The following is a 16,018-nucleotide window of genomic DNA, read 5'->3' on the forward strand; positions in this document are numbered from 1 at the left end:
GATAGGGAATGGGTGAAATAGGTGATGGAGATTAAGAGTATACTTATCATGATGAGCACTAAGTAATGCATGGATGTGTTGAATCAGTAAATTGTACATCTGAAACTAATATAACACTATATATTTAAAAACAAATTGAAAAAAGAAAATGGCTCTAGATATTCTGTTTCCTGCTCTCCTTTGCAATTTGATTGCTGTTCTCTTCATATCCTGTAACTTTTCAAATTTCCCTTCTAAGTCTACAATTTTTTTAATTGTTGATTCTCCTTAATTATAGCATGAGCTGTTATTTTAGAAGTGGATACTTCTACTGTTTTTTTCCCATATCCTAAACACTGTTCCTCAAAATAGTGAAGAGAAATTAACTGGCAATATTTTCTTTATAGGTTTCCAGTTTAGCTTTTAGCTCCTGGCAACTAACTCATCAGAAACTTGCCTTGAGTGAGAAGCCACTGAAGACTGAGAATATTCACATTTAATAAGAAAGGCAACAAGCTCCCATCAAGCATTCTCAATCACATTCCAGTCGTGGTTTAACTTCTCCCAATATATAAAAAATAAAACAAAAAAAATAACTTCTCCCAATATGGATATTCAAAAATAACCTACCAAAACAAGCAGGAAGAAGTTGAAAATTTGACCAGATCAAATAAGATTGTTTCTTCTTCCAGAAACTCATTATTAAGCACCAGCGCCATCATGCAGACTCCCTTTATCTAATAATTCCTCTTCTAGAAATCTGTTTCCAAAATTTAGGTCCTTGCCTTACATGATCCATTTTTCCCTTCCTGTCTTCTTTCCTTCTTTCTTTTTGAAATTCTTTAGCAAAGCTTGAAGGCTAATTCTCTTTGGGCATGGTGCTAGGTTTTAAGGATAATGATGAAAAGGATTTGATTCCTGCCTTCTTGTCTACCTAGTTCCATGGTGATAGAGTCACATATGTTTCTGAGGTACCCATAACCTGGGACTTATGCTCAGTCAAGTAATGAGGTCTATAGATATTTAAATACTAGAGATATTTAAGAGTTATGCCCTGGTCTCTTACAAGTTACCTATGTGCAAAGAAAACTCTTCTTTTGTTACTGGCATTTTCTGTCCAGGTATCTAATTGTATGACCAATTGCATTTGTACAGAAAAGAAATTATTATCTATACACTATTCCTATAAATGACATCATTTTGGAGAAAACTCATAAACCATTGCTCAAGGCATTATTTGCAAGCCAGAATTCCAAAATTACCATGGAAGACAAACCACTGAATATTCAGCTGGGAAAACAGAAAGTGTGGTCTGCTTGTACACAGTACAGATAAACCTCACATTCATCAAACAAGAAAAGGGGAATCTAAATCGAATTTTGGTCTATCAGAATACAAGAGAAGTTATTAAAGACAGTCATTATATAAAGTCACCCCTGTGGTGACTACTATTATAAAGCCAAAAATCCTTTTGTGTGAAAAATAACTAAAATTTAATGAATTGTCCCCCAGTTGTGTTTTCTAAATATGAATTGTATGTCTTGTTTCTTTGAAGAAAGAATTACCTGCAGTGGCATAGAAATTTCAAGTGTATAAGAGAAAAGGAAGGCTTAAACACACTGTACTCAGTATATAAATGGGCATTTGCTTTCCTAAGCCTCAGCATCACACCCACCCCCCAAGATCACAAAGATAAGCGGCTGAAGCAAAAAAAAAAAACATCACCAACTGGGAGGAAAAGAAGCACAACCTATACTCAATCTCCTTTAGAGACAGACATTCCTAGGAGTATATAAATGAGTAGGCTCTACAGGTAATAACAATGAACTGTGTGAGAATGAGCTGGTTGGGGAAGTGGGAGGTGGCAGGGAATATGGGAATTAGGGAAACCTCCAGCAGTTCATGCTGTGCTATCTGCTTCCTCATTCGTGTGTTTTCTGAGTCAGCATTAGCTAAATTTTCCAGAAAGCAATCCACAAAGTACAGCCGGGGCATTTAAGGGACGTCACTCATTTCCCCCAGTGACCTTGACAAGTCAGAAGCTTGAAAGCAGGGAAATCCGGATGTCTCAGTTATGAACTGGAGCAGTGGGAATCCGATATATTTCCAGAAGTCTCCATCCAGTCTGGTGATTGTCTGCCTCCATTACTACCAGTGACCATCCAGGGTGCTTCTCTAGTGCAGAAGGGGTTGGCATAATGGCCAAATGCTTCAGCCTGGTGTTGCTTCTTGCCTCCATCTGGACCACAAGGCTCCTGGTCCATGCAACTCTCCGTGTAGAAGGTAGGTTTCTTACTAGATTTCCCACCTGAAGCAAGGCAAGATCTTGCAAATTGTCCTAAGCCTACCAAATTCTTAATTGTGGATTGCTGGGAGTAGGGTTTATCTTCAATGTCAACAGAAGATCTAGTTGGTCGGATTGCTCTGCCAGAAATGTTTTCACCATATTGTCAACCTCACCAAAATGATTCACATTTATCTTTATGTTATCTTGACTTTCATTTTTGGTTATGGAATCTTTTTTTAATAAGAATATCTTAAAAGAAAACACTGGGGAGAGATCATTTGTTTTTAAAAGTGTTTCATGGCTGGGTATTATACAATATGTTGGCAAATTGAATTTAAATTAAAAAAATAAAATAAAAATGTTTCATGGAAGAAACAAACCACGATTGTAATGAATTTTAAGCAAGCACTGAACTTGGGAAAATGGCCACTTTCACTAAATATTGACCTGATTTATATTTTTGGAAGTGCCAGTATAATTATTTTAATTTCAATTTTACTATACTACCATGGAATGCATAGGTTTTAAATATGAAGTGAACAGCCAATTAACTGAAAAAAACCTGAAAATATAGATTTGAAAATTAGTCATTAGTTTCCTACCAACGAAATGACTATAAGTGATTTCTGGGCTTTTGAGATGCCTAAGTGGTAACCTCATTCTGCAATGTAGGCAAAAAAATTGTAACCACAAATCACTCATTATGGCTCCAGGCAAATGAAAATATGAGCACTTTAAAAGGAAAATTGTGTGTTCTGAAGCTGGAAGATGTTCTGTGATATAAAATATTTGGGGGATGCTTGGGTGGCTCAGCAGTTGAGCATCTGCCTTGGGCTCAGGGCATGATCCCAGGTCCAGGGATCGAGTCCCACATTGGGCTCCCTGCAAGGAGCCTGCTTCTCCCTCTGCCTGTATCTCTGCCTCTCTGTGTGTCTCTCATGAATAAATAAAATTTTTAAAAATGAAATAGAATATATTTTGGAATCAGATATCCCAGGTTGATTCATTTATTGTTATATTTAATTTTATGAGTGGCTAGAGTTATAAAATTGATTTTTTTCAAATATCAGAAGTGTTACTCCCAAATAAGTTTTGTCCTCTTTGAAATTCTCCTGTGGATACTATTCATTTTCCCCCACAATGCTGCCATTTCCCAAACTTTTAGAAACTGTTCTATGATTCCATGTTTGGACCATCTTTGATGACGGCAAAATTTTCCTAAGGAAATTAAATTATATAATACATATATATAACTTTTATATATGTAATATATAAAGTTTCATTTAATCATCTCAAGAAGACATTTTATAGATGAATAAACAGGCTTAAGTGAGGCAAAGGGACTTGCCTGATGCCAGAAAGATGGTAAATAATAAAGCTTGGGCTTGAATTCGGCTCTGTTGGATCCTAAGCATAAGGTATTTCTACTATGCCTGTTTTCTAAAACAATCTTAAGGAAGAGATTAGTAGAGTATCTCTTGGATTCCAGCTCCCTATTTTTGTCTTTAAATGAAATAGGAAAGCATAAAAATAACTACTATTTGTTGACTACCTATGATGGACCCAGCCTCTGCTAGATATGAGTTATCTATTCTGACAAAAATTCTGTGAAGAAGATATAATCATTTCCATTTTATAGATGAAAACTTGCCCAAGATCCCAGAGCCAATTAATAACAGACAACATAACCAAAGCTAGGCCTATTGTCCAGAATAGGTCTATCATTACTCTGAATAATGACTTTGAAGGTTAAAATGAGTTTTGATTTAAAAAAAGTAGCAAGACCACTTTATAGTGTAATTATATAATAAACCTTCTTTGCAGGTATTCCCAAAGAAGTGGCCATGAAATTTGAGCAATAGCAAATTCATGAACTAAATAAGCCAATTCTAGGACAAATGTGTGTTTGGAGAGACCAGTTCTAGTTGTACAGTGTGTGTGTGTCTGTTTCATCTACTCCCCCATAATACAACACGAAGCAGAATAGTGTCCTAGTTAAGGACTGGGTTTTTAGAGTCAGTCGTAAGTGGTTTTGTGCCCCCAATCTGCCCTATATCTTTGCTCTATATCCTTGGGCTTGGGAAAGTTACTTAGTCTTCCTGAATCTTTACTTTCTATTAAAGGAAACACGATTTGGCACAGAGTAGCATGAACAGATGATAGATGTTAGAATTAATACTAGCATTAGTATTAATATCAGTATTAGTATAGGTATTAGTACTAGCGTATATAGTCAAAAGGCTGTATTGTCACATTCATATTGGGGTGTTGGCTCTCTGGTTTCTTTTTTGGTGAGAGCAAGGTCTAAAGGCAAATAAGTCCATCCAAACATTGTACATCATATACATCTCCCCTCTTCCAGCCCCCTGCTCCAGAGCATAGCAAGGTCCCACGGAAGACTGAGAAATGCTCCTTTCATGTTTGCAAAAAAGCTTACTTTAAATATCAACCTAGAAAGTGGCCAAAGCATTTGGCTGGGCATCCAATGCACAGATCTATATACAAGCATAGTCCCTTTGTAATGCCTTTTTATGGACTTTTGTGGATAAAGCCCAATAGGAATAATGTACCTGAATGCAATACAACTTTGCAATTTCATACAGATCTATAAATCCCAGAACTAAGAAAAGGGATCAAAAGAACTCTTGGATTCAATAACTTTTAAGTAGGGATCCCTGGGTGGCGCAGCGGTTTGGCGCCTGCCTTTGGCCCAGGGCGCGATCCTGGAGACCCGGGATCGAATCCCACGTCAGGCTCCTGGTGCATGGAGCCTGCTTCTCCCTCTGCCTGTGTCTCTGCCTCTCTCTCTCTCTGTGACTATCATAAATAAATAAAAATTTAAAAAAAATTAAAAAAAAATAAAAATAACTTTTAAGTAAAATATATTCAAAATGCATCTGCTCAAGAGCCTTAGCTTCCTTAGAGAGATCAATCATTAGCATACTAAAACCAAAAAGCTTTGGAGATAATAAGATAATGATGCTATTTTTGATTTATTGAGCATCTACTATGTGTCAGGGACTATGCTAAGCATTTTTACTTGAATTAACTCATTCAACTCTCACTATCCTAAACACTAGTTACTGTTACTTTGTCAATTTTATAAATAAGGAAACTGAGGCTCAAAGAAATGAAGTAATTAGCCTAAGATCACAGAGCTAGCAAGTGACAGAGGCCAGATTCAAATACAGGTATGACTCTAAAACTCAACTTCCTTTATTTTGTTTCTTTGTCTTACAAGGTTTACTGCCCAGTTCCTCCAGGAACTTCTGAGTAAGCCTGCCCCCCAATGGTCAGAGAAGACTTGGGAATGAGAAAGCTCACATTGTTATATTAAGTGCAACATTTTTCAGCTCATCTCAGAAATAGTGGTATTCCTAAGCCACATTGGTTTGGAGTGTTGTTAACTATTCTATTAACCAGAGCCCTGAATTCTTTCTTAAAGTCTCAGGCCTTTCATTGTATAGACTCCAAAAAGGTTTGCAGCAACTGCATCACCTAGATCCATCCCCAGGAACTGGTAGCCAAAGCCTCCACATAAGGAACAAGGCACTTTAATGCAGTGGGGTATGATAGATCTGATAAGAGGGTACAGCTTGGACCAGAGCAAGGACCCAGCTAATCCAGCAGGATGTCCTTGTGGGAAATGCCTGGCCTGTGTTCTATTATTTATAAACTTGAATCCCAGCCACAAAAACCTCACTGCTGTTTCAAGACCATAATGTTCTACAGGGAAGAACAGCCTATAGGCTTGGAACAAGGACAGCAGCAAATTGAGGACCTCTGTGATTTCTTTGCAGAACTTTCCATCTCAGGGCCATGCAGAATCGTGGGGGTCACCCTTGTAAACAAAAAGACAATCCAGCAGCTGAATTTCACAGAAGCCCAGGAAGCCTGTAGGCTGATGGGACTAACTTTGGCCAGCAAAGACCAGGTTGAAGCAGCACGGAGGTCTGGCTTTGAGACTTGCAGGTGAGAAACAACTAGATTCACAAACACTGCTGGAGTTCTTTCAGCATTGTGTTTTTGTTCAGCAATAGAAATAAATGTATCCATTCAACTAATGTGTATTCTATTATAGCTATGGATGGGTTGCAGATAAGCTCTTGGTCATCCCTCGGATTCTCCCAAACCCCAAGTGTGGGAAGAATGGGATAGGTGTCCTGGTTTGGAGAAATTCACTCAGCAAAAAGTTCTTGGCCTACTGTTACAACTCATCTGGTGAGTCAGATTTATAGCCTCTCCTTGTTTTCTATAGCTCTACGCCATTTTATGAAGAGTAACCCTGAGCAGCAATAGAAGAAATCATGGTGATGACAATTTAGTACTACCCCCCCCCGCCCCGAATGCCTCTGTGACCAGACTAGAGGTGGCCATGTGTCCCTCAGAGGAAAAAGTTAGGGAAAATATGACTAAATGACAACATAGGGAGAGGGCTTCCCAGGAGACTCCATTACCCACACCCCTCAATCTTTTAAGGTAATGAAATATCCACTAATGACAAAGCAATGTACTGAGTGATCACACTGAACCTTGACAATCATTCTCTAAGGTATGCTTTGTTACCCCCATTTTGCAAAGGAGAAAATTTGGCTCAGAGGACGTAAGTACATTTGTCTAAGTTCTCACTACTACAAAGATTTTAATGGAGATCTAACTCTGAAACCATGTTCTTTCCCTTAACCTTCATTTTTTTAGAGAAGAAATTCAGATGCTACACTTGACATCTTTAAGGATATGTTCATTTTATGAAGGAAGGACTTGAAGGTAGAAAATAGAATTGGTTTGCTCATGGTCACACAGTTGTCCTTTTAACCTTGTGTGGAGACCACAGCCACTTTATCCCAAGTGCTTTACCTAAGGAACATCTCAGAAAGTTTTTCTTTCACTAAATACTTGCTCTCAGGTTATCATAAGAACCTCTGTTGATTTATTACTATTCACACATACTCATAAATCCGACCTTCTAAAAGTCAGACAGTTAAGTGGTCATATACAAGGATAGATTCCAAAGTCACATTCTAAAATCTAAGAGACAAATGTGCACTAGCTACATTTTGCTGCCCAAAGGCAATATAGGGTCCAATCGGTTCTCTGAATTGAGAGGCTCTGACCTAGAAAGAGACCTGAAAGATGCTTTGTCTTCTTTCCTCATTTCATGGATGAAATGATAGCTCAGATTGGAGGTTTGGCTCTGCATTCACCATCTGTTTCATGCTGTACCCTCTGCCACAATACCCATCTTCCTTTCTACTTAGCTAACTGCTACTCTTTATTCAATTCTCAAGTGCCATCCTCTTCAAGAAGCCTTTCCATACTCCTTACTCCTATCTTTCCTCTTGGATTCCAACCACATTCTGTGTTTAATATCAGAGTGCTTGGCACATTCTAAAGAAATTATTCATAGTTTGGAGAGGAAGGAGAGCTAGGGCCTAACACTTCCAGGTGTGCCCTCAACCTAGTAGGAATCATGGTTACCAGACTGCTGTTGCTCCCACACACTGTAGCCCCTCTTGGCTATATTTAATGACAAGAGGCGAAGGAAATTAACTCTTAGATAGATCTTGTCTATCATGCCCATACATTATGCTAGGCCCTACACATTTAGTATCTCATTAATCCTCAGTAAAATGACATAAATGTATCATTTGTAATTTCCAGGAGAAATAACTAATGCTTAGTATGTATTTTGCTATGGTCATAGTCAATAAGGGAAAGAGCCAGGATTTAAATCTTGAGCCATGCTACTTCCATGTAGCACCTTCCATGGTGATGACTATACATCAATAACATATCAGGCGTGGGTTGGGTTCTGGGCGTCAATATTTTTTAAAAGCTCCCCAAATGATTCCAACCTGTAGTCAGGGTTTAAAATCACTTTTCCCTAGGGGATCTCTAAGATCTAAGTTTTAGGACTCCCAGTACTTCTAGATCCCCCTATTTCTTTGCAATTGCAATAATCCCCCTTGTTCTTGGGTTGTACTCTCTCCCCACTGCATTTCATCTTCCACCACCTTCACTGATAATTATGTTACTCCTCTACTCCACAGCATTTGGGTGACTTCCTATTTGAGAATATGATGTAAACTATGAAGCCTTTTATACATAAAAGTGAGCATGTATGAGAACTCCTGTATATCAGTTGGGAGGTTTGTAGAACCAATTGAAAATTCTATCTCCTATAAAATAAATTTCAAATGCTTTAACATGGCAATTATGAATCTCAATACTCTGGCTTCAGCTTATCTTCCCAGTCATCTCCTGCTTGCAGTCTTTCATGTTCCCAATCATATACACACACTACCTCTCCAGCCACACTACTCTTTATCATTTTTCTATAACTACATTTTCAAGCTTCTGGATTCTTGGGTTACGCTATTCCTATTGACTAGAATATTCTATTACCTCTTCCACTAGATGAACTACTGCTGTGTTCCAGCCATACCAGTCTTTTATTCATCAAACACACTGAATTCATTCAACTTTGGGCTCTTGAACTTCCTGTTTTCTTTACTTGGAATGCTTTGCCCTAGATCTTCAATTACTGGCTACCTTTTTTTAATCACTTAGGTCTCAGTTTAAGTATCACCTCTTCACTTTCTTTTATCATCCTATTCAAAGTATCCATCTCCTATTCCCCACCCCTACCAGTTTACCAAATCTTTATCATGTTTAATATTCTTCTTAACATTGATCATCCTCTGAAATTTCTGGCTTTTTTTTTTTTTTGAGAGAGAGAGGGGCCGGGCATGGTGCAGAGAGAGATGAAGAGAGAGGACCCCAAGCAGGCTAAACACTCAGCCTGGAGCCTTGCACGAGGCTTGATCTCACAAACCTGAGATCACAACCTGAACTGAGATCAAGAGTCAGACACTTAACCACCTAAGCCACCCAGGCACCCCTGGCCTTCTTTCTTTTTCTTTTTTTTTTTTTTTTAATCTATCCTTCCATTATATATAAGCCTCTTAAAAGTAAGGACTCTGTCTTCTTTTACCATGACCTTAGCACTTAAAAGAGTGTTTGGCACAGAGTTGGAATTTATTTAATAAATATTTGTTGAACAAACACATTAATCCTCCATACCCTGCCCAAATGCCATCTCCTCTGTGAATCCCCAGTGATTTCCTCTTACCTTTATCAGAATACATTTGTCCTGAAAACTGGAACTATGCTGTACTTCTCCATATTTTCAGTTCCCAACATAGTATGTTGTGCTCAGTACTTTTTCCCCTAATAAAGAGATATTCAAACTGAGCTAAGCAAAAAGGGGGCAAAGAGTCTTACAAGTAAAGAAAGCATTATGGCCAAAGACTTGGATATGAGAGAAAGCATATCAAAGAACAGAAGAAGTCTGAATAGGCAAGAGGAATGAGAAGCACGCTGATCAGATAAGGCTAGCCATGTCAGTAGGGGATACATCACAGGAGACCTTATAGGCCATGCAATCGAGGCAGTCACTGAAAGATTCTAAGGAAGAAAGTGCTATGATTAGATATACATTTTTGTAAGATCATTCTGGCTGCAATATAATGGAATTGAAGAGGAGTAAGACTAGAGGCAGGAAGGACAGTTAGGAAGCTGCTGTAATACTTAATTGTTACTGTATTTTTCCCTCTCCCAACAGATACTTGGATTAATTCATGCATTCCAGAAATTATCACCACCACAGATCCCATATTCAACATTCAAGAGACAATATACACAACAGAAATGATAGTCAGTGACAGTACCTACTCAGCTTCATCTACTGATGCACCTTACTCTGCTACACCTACTCTTGCTCCTACTTCTGCTCTGGCTTCCACTTCTACTCGACGGAAAAGAAAATTGATTTGTGTAACAGAAGCCTTTGTGGAAACTAGCACCGTATCTACAGAAACTGAGTCATATATTGAAAATAAAGCAGCATTCAAGAATGAGGTCGTTGGGTTTGGAGGTAAAAGATTTCTGTGTATTGTATGTGTATGTGTCTGTGTTTGTGCATTTATGTATAACAGACAATACATAAAAACTAGGTTGTCTTCAGATTAGGTAGTCAGACTCAGACCTGCCAAATACAAGTAAAACCTTAATGCAAACTCAAATTTCATAAAGCCATAGAACTTGAGGGCTCTAAAAATCCTTAATGATTAAACTAAAAATCACAAGTATAAAATAGCTTCACTTTTAAAACTCAAACCCTTTTAAAAATAAGTCATCATATATTAATACATCAAAGTTCTTTTAAAAATATATACCTTCAGTACCTATGATAGAAAGTCTTCCTATTTAATTAGTTCCAAACCTATCTTAAGGCCACAGAGAGGAAATGGATTCTGTCATATTGCAATTTATAGAATAGAGAGAGCATGTGAGGCAAGGCCAAGGATTTCTATAGGCAAGAAGCAAAGAACCAGATGTGGGCCCAACATTCTAAGTAGCCCCTTTGTGGTCACAGAGAAGGCTTTTCTCCTGCATTATCTGTTGTCTGTATCCTGTGTAAAGAATTCTTAGAAGAGCAACACACAACAATGCTTAAGCAAAGGACCAACAGGCCATGTCTCTGTTTCCTCTAGGTGTCCCCACGGCTCTGCTAGTGCTTGCACTCCTCTTCTTTGCTGCCGCAGCTGGTTTGGCGGTTTGCTACGTCAAAAGGTGAGGTTGTTGGCCCATTGTTAGTCTTATAATTTATGTCACATTCCTATCTTGTGTTTTTCCAGGGTTTTTAGCATTTTCTTAGTCAAAACAGAAATGAGAGTCTTCTTATATTGTAAATTTTCTTCTTCATCTCACCTCTCCTCCCCACCACCCAATCTTTCCTACTATTTCAGCACATGCATGTCATCTAGACTTTAGAAACAGGTCAATGCTGTCCCTTTGAAAATTAAGAGATAAGAAGAAAAGACTGACATCTAGGGGGAAAATATATGTTTTATTTTGATTCTCAATTCTTTGTTGTTGGTGGGAGGGTTATGAGGTCAGCCTCAAGTTTGGCCTGCAAACTTATTGCCTCATCTAACTGAATCCATTAAGGTGGGAATGCATTAATATATTTGAGTGTGCATGTGTTAGAATCTCTCTGAAATAAAGATACCCAGTGTACTGTGCTAATATGAGCTATCACAGACAAAGCATTACCTATTGTCATATGTTTTACATAGAAATCTCTCATTTTAATTTTATGATTATGCCTTTAGGTATGTGAAGACCTTTCCTTTTACAAACAAGAATCAGCAGAAGGAAATGATTGAAACCAAAGTAGTAAAGGAAGAGAAAGCCGATGATAGCAACCCTAATGAAGAATCAAAGAAAACTGATAAAAAGCCAGAAGAGCCCAAGAGTCCAACCAAAACCACAGTGCGATGCATGGAAGCTGAAGTTTAAAACAGAAAGAAATGGGAAGACACACCTGAGGCTGATTTCTTTCCTGACACATATCCTGGTCCCAGATGGGGAAACTTAAAGGACAAGAACCAAACAAGAAAGTCCACCCTTGGTTCTTAAATGGAATCAACTCAGGACTACCTTTGGACTATGGAGTTCACCAAATGGTGAACTTCTTCTGTAATTCTTTCTGGATCCTATCCTCCTACCTCCAAAGCTTCCCACAGCTTTCTAGCCTGACTATGTCCTAATAATATCTCTGTGGGATAAAGGAGCTTCACAAAGCACAAGGACCTAAAACAACTAATCAGAACACATTTATAAAGAGGCTTCTCAGTTGGCTGAGCATAGCTGAGTTGAGAACCAAGAAACCACTGAGACTAAGGCTTTCTCTATTGATTCCACAGGCCAGATCCTTTCTTCATTCTGAAAAGGTAACACACATCATCTGGCATGCCCTTCTGAGCCAGGCAAGAACAAAAGAAGGAAGGAAAAGTTCAGCAACTGAAGGCCAGAGATTCTCATGACTTGAGACCTGATCTCTTTGTAAAGGCTAAGTAAGTAGAGAAAAAGAATGAGGCCAACGATGTTGCCAGCATATGGTCGTTGGTAACTATAAATACAGATAGGGTCATAGTAGTCATCTCTGAATAATCTGAGTTGGAATCACTTTTTAGTGATTTTTTTACTTTTGTAAGGAACAAAAAAAATCTCTTACAAATTTTTAGTTTTATCTGAGAAATTATTACTGAGGAAAACTACTGTGTTAAAAAGCAGTAAAATTTGGCAAACATTTATTGAATATGTTAGGTGCTGGGAAGGTATGACATTCTATAATTGAATGTTATTTATCAAAAACTTGCATAGAGTAAAATGTATGAAGCTAATTTTTTCAATTTTGATATCCCTAGCTTATCTACTTGGAAAACTAATTTTTTACTAAGACTAGTCTATTCATTATTTTCTCTAACATGCGGTCATTATAACCTTAATTTATTATTAACATACCTAAAAAGTATATTATTACCTCTATACACAAAAGCACACTTTAAAAATGTCATTAATAAATGTATCGTCAGTTCTTTTTTCAGCAAGAAGAGCCCAAGAGGTGTAGAGATTTGTGTTAAAAAAATAAAAGTATTTCGAAAATTTCTTTGCTCCCTTATTTACACAGATGAATTATATCTTTCTTTTTTTAATTTAAATTCAATTAGCCAACATATAGTATATACTTAGTTTCAGATGTAATGTTCAATGATTTAGCAGTTGCATATAACACCCAGTGCTCACCACACCATATGCCTTTCTTAATGCCTATCACCAAATTACCCATCCTCCACCCTCCTCGCCTCCATCAACCCCCAGTTTCTTTCCTATAGTTAACAGTCTCTCATGTTTTTCTCCCTTTCTGATGACTTCCCATGCAGCTTGTACTACATGGTTTACAAATATTTGTTTTTCAACAACCAAAATTGTCCCTCTTACTTTTGCAAAAAAACAGATTACTTCAATATTGCATTAAAGTAATGCATTGAAGATATGTGTTATATACCTTTCCAGCATATATATATATATATATATATATATATATATATAGTCACAGGTCTACTTAAGTGCTAAAGATAGGATTCAATCCCAGGTCAGAATAACTACAGAGCTCATACTTCTTTCCCTAAACCACCACATTTCTTTTGCAAATGACAATATAGCGATGTCAACTATTCCACTATGTAAGTTTGAAATCAGTCACTTGCCAAAAACAACAATGGTAAAATAAGAAAAACTCAGGAATCCCAACCCAACTTCAGGAAATTTTTCTTAAATCCATTTCACTAACAAGGAAAAGGGGGAACACTAAAAACCTTTGAGAACTGTGCCCTCATTGATGCAGACACCAACCTCAGCAAAGACTAAGACTTAACTGCCCCAGCTTATATACTCAGAAAATGTAAGGCCCACAAAGATCCAAGATAAGCTTCTCGAAATTCTTAATTCACAAAGTTAAAAAAATGAAGGATTAATCACTAAAACATAGTGATTAAATAGGACAAAATAGGATCAAATGTCATAGATAGCTAGAAGTAGAGCTTGGTCTAGAGGTCTCCTTCTTCCTAGTCAAATTCTCTTTTATTCTCCATTAAACATAGAGAAATTGGAAGAACATGAGGTATGACTCCAGTTCAGACCTACAGTCCAGCCTACCAAAGCCAGTCTTCAAACAAGGCAAGCAGACAGTCATCTAATTATGTTTCTAGGTGGTACACAGGATCTCCCTGCCCAGAAATGCCTCCTCTTCATGCCAACCTCCCTGGCTCGAATAGTATACATCTACCCCCTTGTAAAACTATCTGCTTTTTATAAAAACCAGGCCAACTATCAATATAAATATGCTGATGTGGTTCCAGTAAAAACCTTATTTCTAAGGATAGAAAGCTAGAGTAAAGAAGATGACTTGAGGCCCAGCGTATGTTTGTACATAGTGGGAGTTTATAAATGCCCATTGGCTTGAATAGGATTGAATCATGTTGATTTCCCAAGCAAAGAATCCAATGTTACTGCCCTTCTCCAGACTTTTAGCTAGTGCCCAAAGCAAAATCAATTGCTCCAGGAAAAAGCAGGTTTCTAAGGACAATAATAATAATATACAAGTAAAAAGAATCAGAATGTTTTTTTATGTTTAGGACCTAGGGAGCTGTACTGAAGCAAACAAAGAAACAAAAGCAAAAAACTCCCAGAGAACCTGATCCAGCTGGTCCCAGGATCAGTAAATGGGAATTGCTGAACTACAGAAAAGAGGGATTAGAGGAAGTAAGACAAAGCATACCAGTGTGAAATGATAAGGGCTTAGACTATGGCAATGAAGATAGAGGACAGAAAATGGATTCCAAATATATTTCTGAGACTAAAATCAGAAATACTGGCTAATTGATGAGATATTAAAGTAACACAAAAATGACAGTGGAATTTTCAATTTGGGCAACTACATGAATGGTTATTTCACTAGCAAAGTTAGAATATGAGGAAAAAGGAACCATATTTGAGATAGAAAATGAGCTTGGCCTGAGTATGTTATTTCTGGTATGGAAACAGAAAATCTTGATGGAAGTATCTAAAAAATAGGTAAATTTTTAGATACAGGAGAAAGCAGGACTAAAGATAAGGATTTTTTAAAGCCATTAACATGCAAGTGTCTTGGAAGGGAATAAGGAGAAATTAGTTTGGAGGTAAAAAATGAAAAATATCCAATAGTGGACAGTGAAAACAGTGGCAAGACAAATATTAACATGCAAACTTTACTTCTCTAATTGCCAGTCTAATTTTCCCCGTGTCTCCCCCTCAAAAAAGGAATGGTTTACTTTGCTAGAGAGAGTCAAAATCAACCTTAGGAATGAGGAGGCAAGAATAAAAGGGAAATGGGGAAAGAAAGAATTACAGGAGGCTAGGTGTCGAGAGAGATTTGGGGGATTTATGGAAGGAGATGCCCCACAGTACGTGGGGGCTATGATGGAAGTAGATAGGATTGGAAGGAAATTCTTACAAACTTTTCTGTGGCATATGTATGATCATAGTTTTTGAGAAATTTTATTTTTTTATTTTTTTAAGATTTTATTTATTTATTCAAGAGAGAGAGAGAGAGGCAGAGACAGAGGCAGAGGGAAAAGCAGGCTCCATGCAGGGAGCCTGATGTGGGACTCAATCCTGGGACTCCAGGATCACACCCTGGGCTGAAGGCAGGCACTAAACCGCTGAGCCACCCAGAGATCCCCAAGATAAATTTTTTAAAAAGGATTATTGTGAAGTTAACTTTGTTTGTTGTGCTATGTTTCTTTCATTTCAGCACCACTCCAAGCCTGAATCCTGGAGACCTATGCTTAATAAAGAATAAAGAATTATTAGACTTGATAATATAGTAAGAAAGTATGGTTTCTGGAATACTATCATTACATTAAAAAAATACAGTCCCTAGAGTAGTATCACTCAGGGTACATGAATTAAGGGACATAAGAGTTTGAATGTGACATTAGATATTAACTGGATTGGAATGAACTCAATTTACTTTGACTTCTCCTTGCTATTTCCCAAACCTGAGCTCAAGCTCTTATCACTTTTCTTCTATTTCATTGCTCTGTTTCCAGTCTCAGCAACCTCTCTGTCACACCTTGAGTCCAACCCCTTACACTACATATATGAATTTTCTCAGATACAGAGCTTATTATGCCACTTCTTGGACCTTTGGGGACCCTTCATTTTTTTTCCAGAAGCAAATCCAAACACATTACTATTCTAAGTGGATATGGTGGGTTGGCATTCAGCATCCATTAAGTGTGTGCCTTCCTAAACCATAGAGGATGAAAAATTAAAACTGCCTTTCCCAGATTGTCTACAGCT

General features: G+C 37.6%; 1 protein-coding gene across 1 annotated transcript; it reads left to right on the forward strand.

Moving 5' to 3' along the window:
• Window positions 1-1,952: 1,952 nt before the first annotated feature.
• On the forward strand, window positions 1,953-12,778 carry LYVE1 (lymphatic vessel endothelial hyaluronan receptor 1). Its single transcript, XM_072794096.1, has 6 exons — window positions 1,953-2,262; window positions 6,067-6,238; window positions 6,348-6,487; window positions 9,891-10,202; window positions 10,822-10,900; window positions 11,443-12,778. The coding sequence occupies exons 1-6, from the start codon at window positions 2,178-2,180 to the stop codon at window positions 11,627-11,629; spliced, it is 975 nt and encodes a 324-aa protein (XP_072650197.1). The 5' UTR covers window positions 1,953-2,177; the 3' UTR covers window positions 11,630-12,778.
• The last annotated feature ends 3,240 nt before the right edge of the window (window positions 12,779-16,018 follow it).

The sequence above is a fragment of the Canis lupus genome, chromosome 23 (genome assembly GCF_048164855.1).
Source record: "Canis lupus baileyi chromosome 23, mCanLup2.hap1, whole genome shotgun sequence".
NCBI lineage: Eukaryota > Metazoa > Chordata > Mammalia > Carnivora > Canidae > Canis > Canis lupus.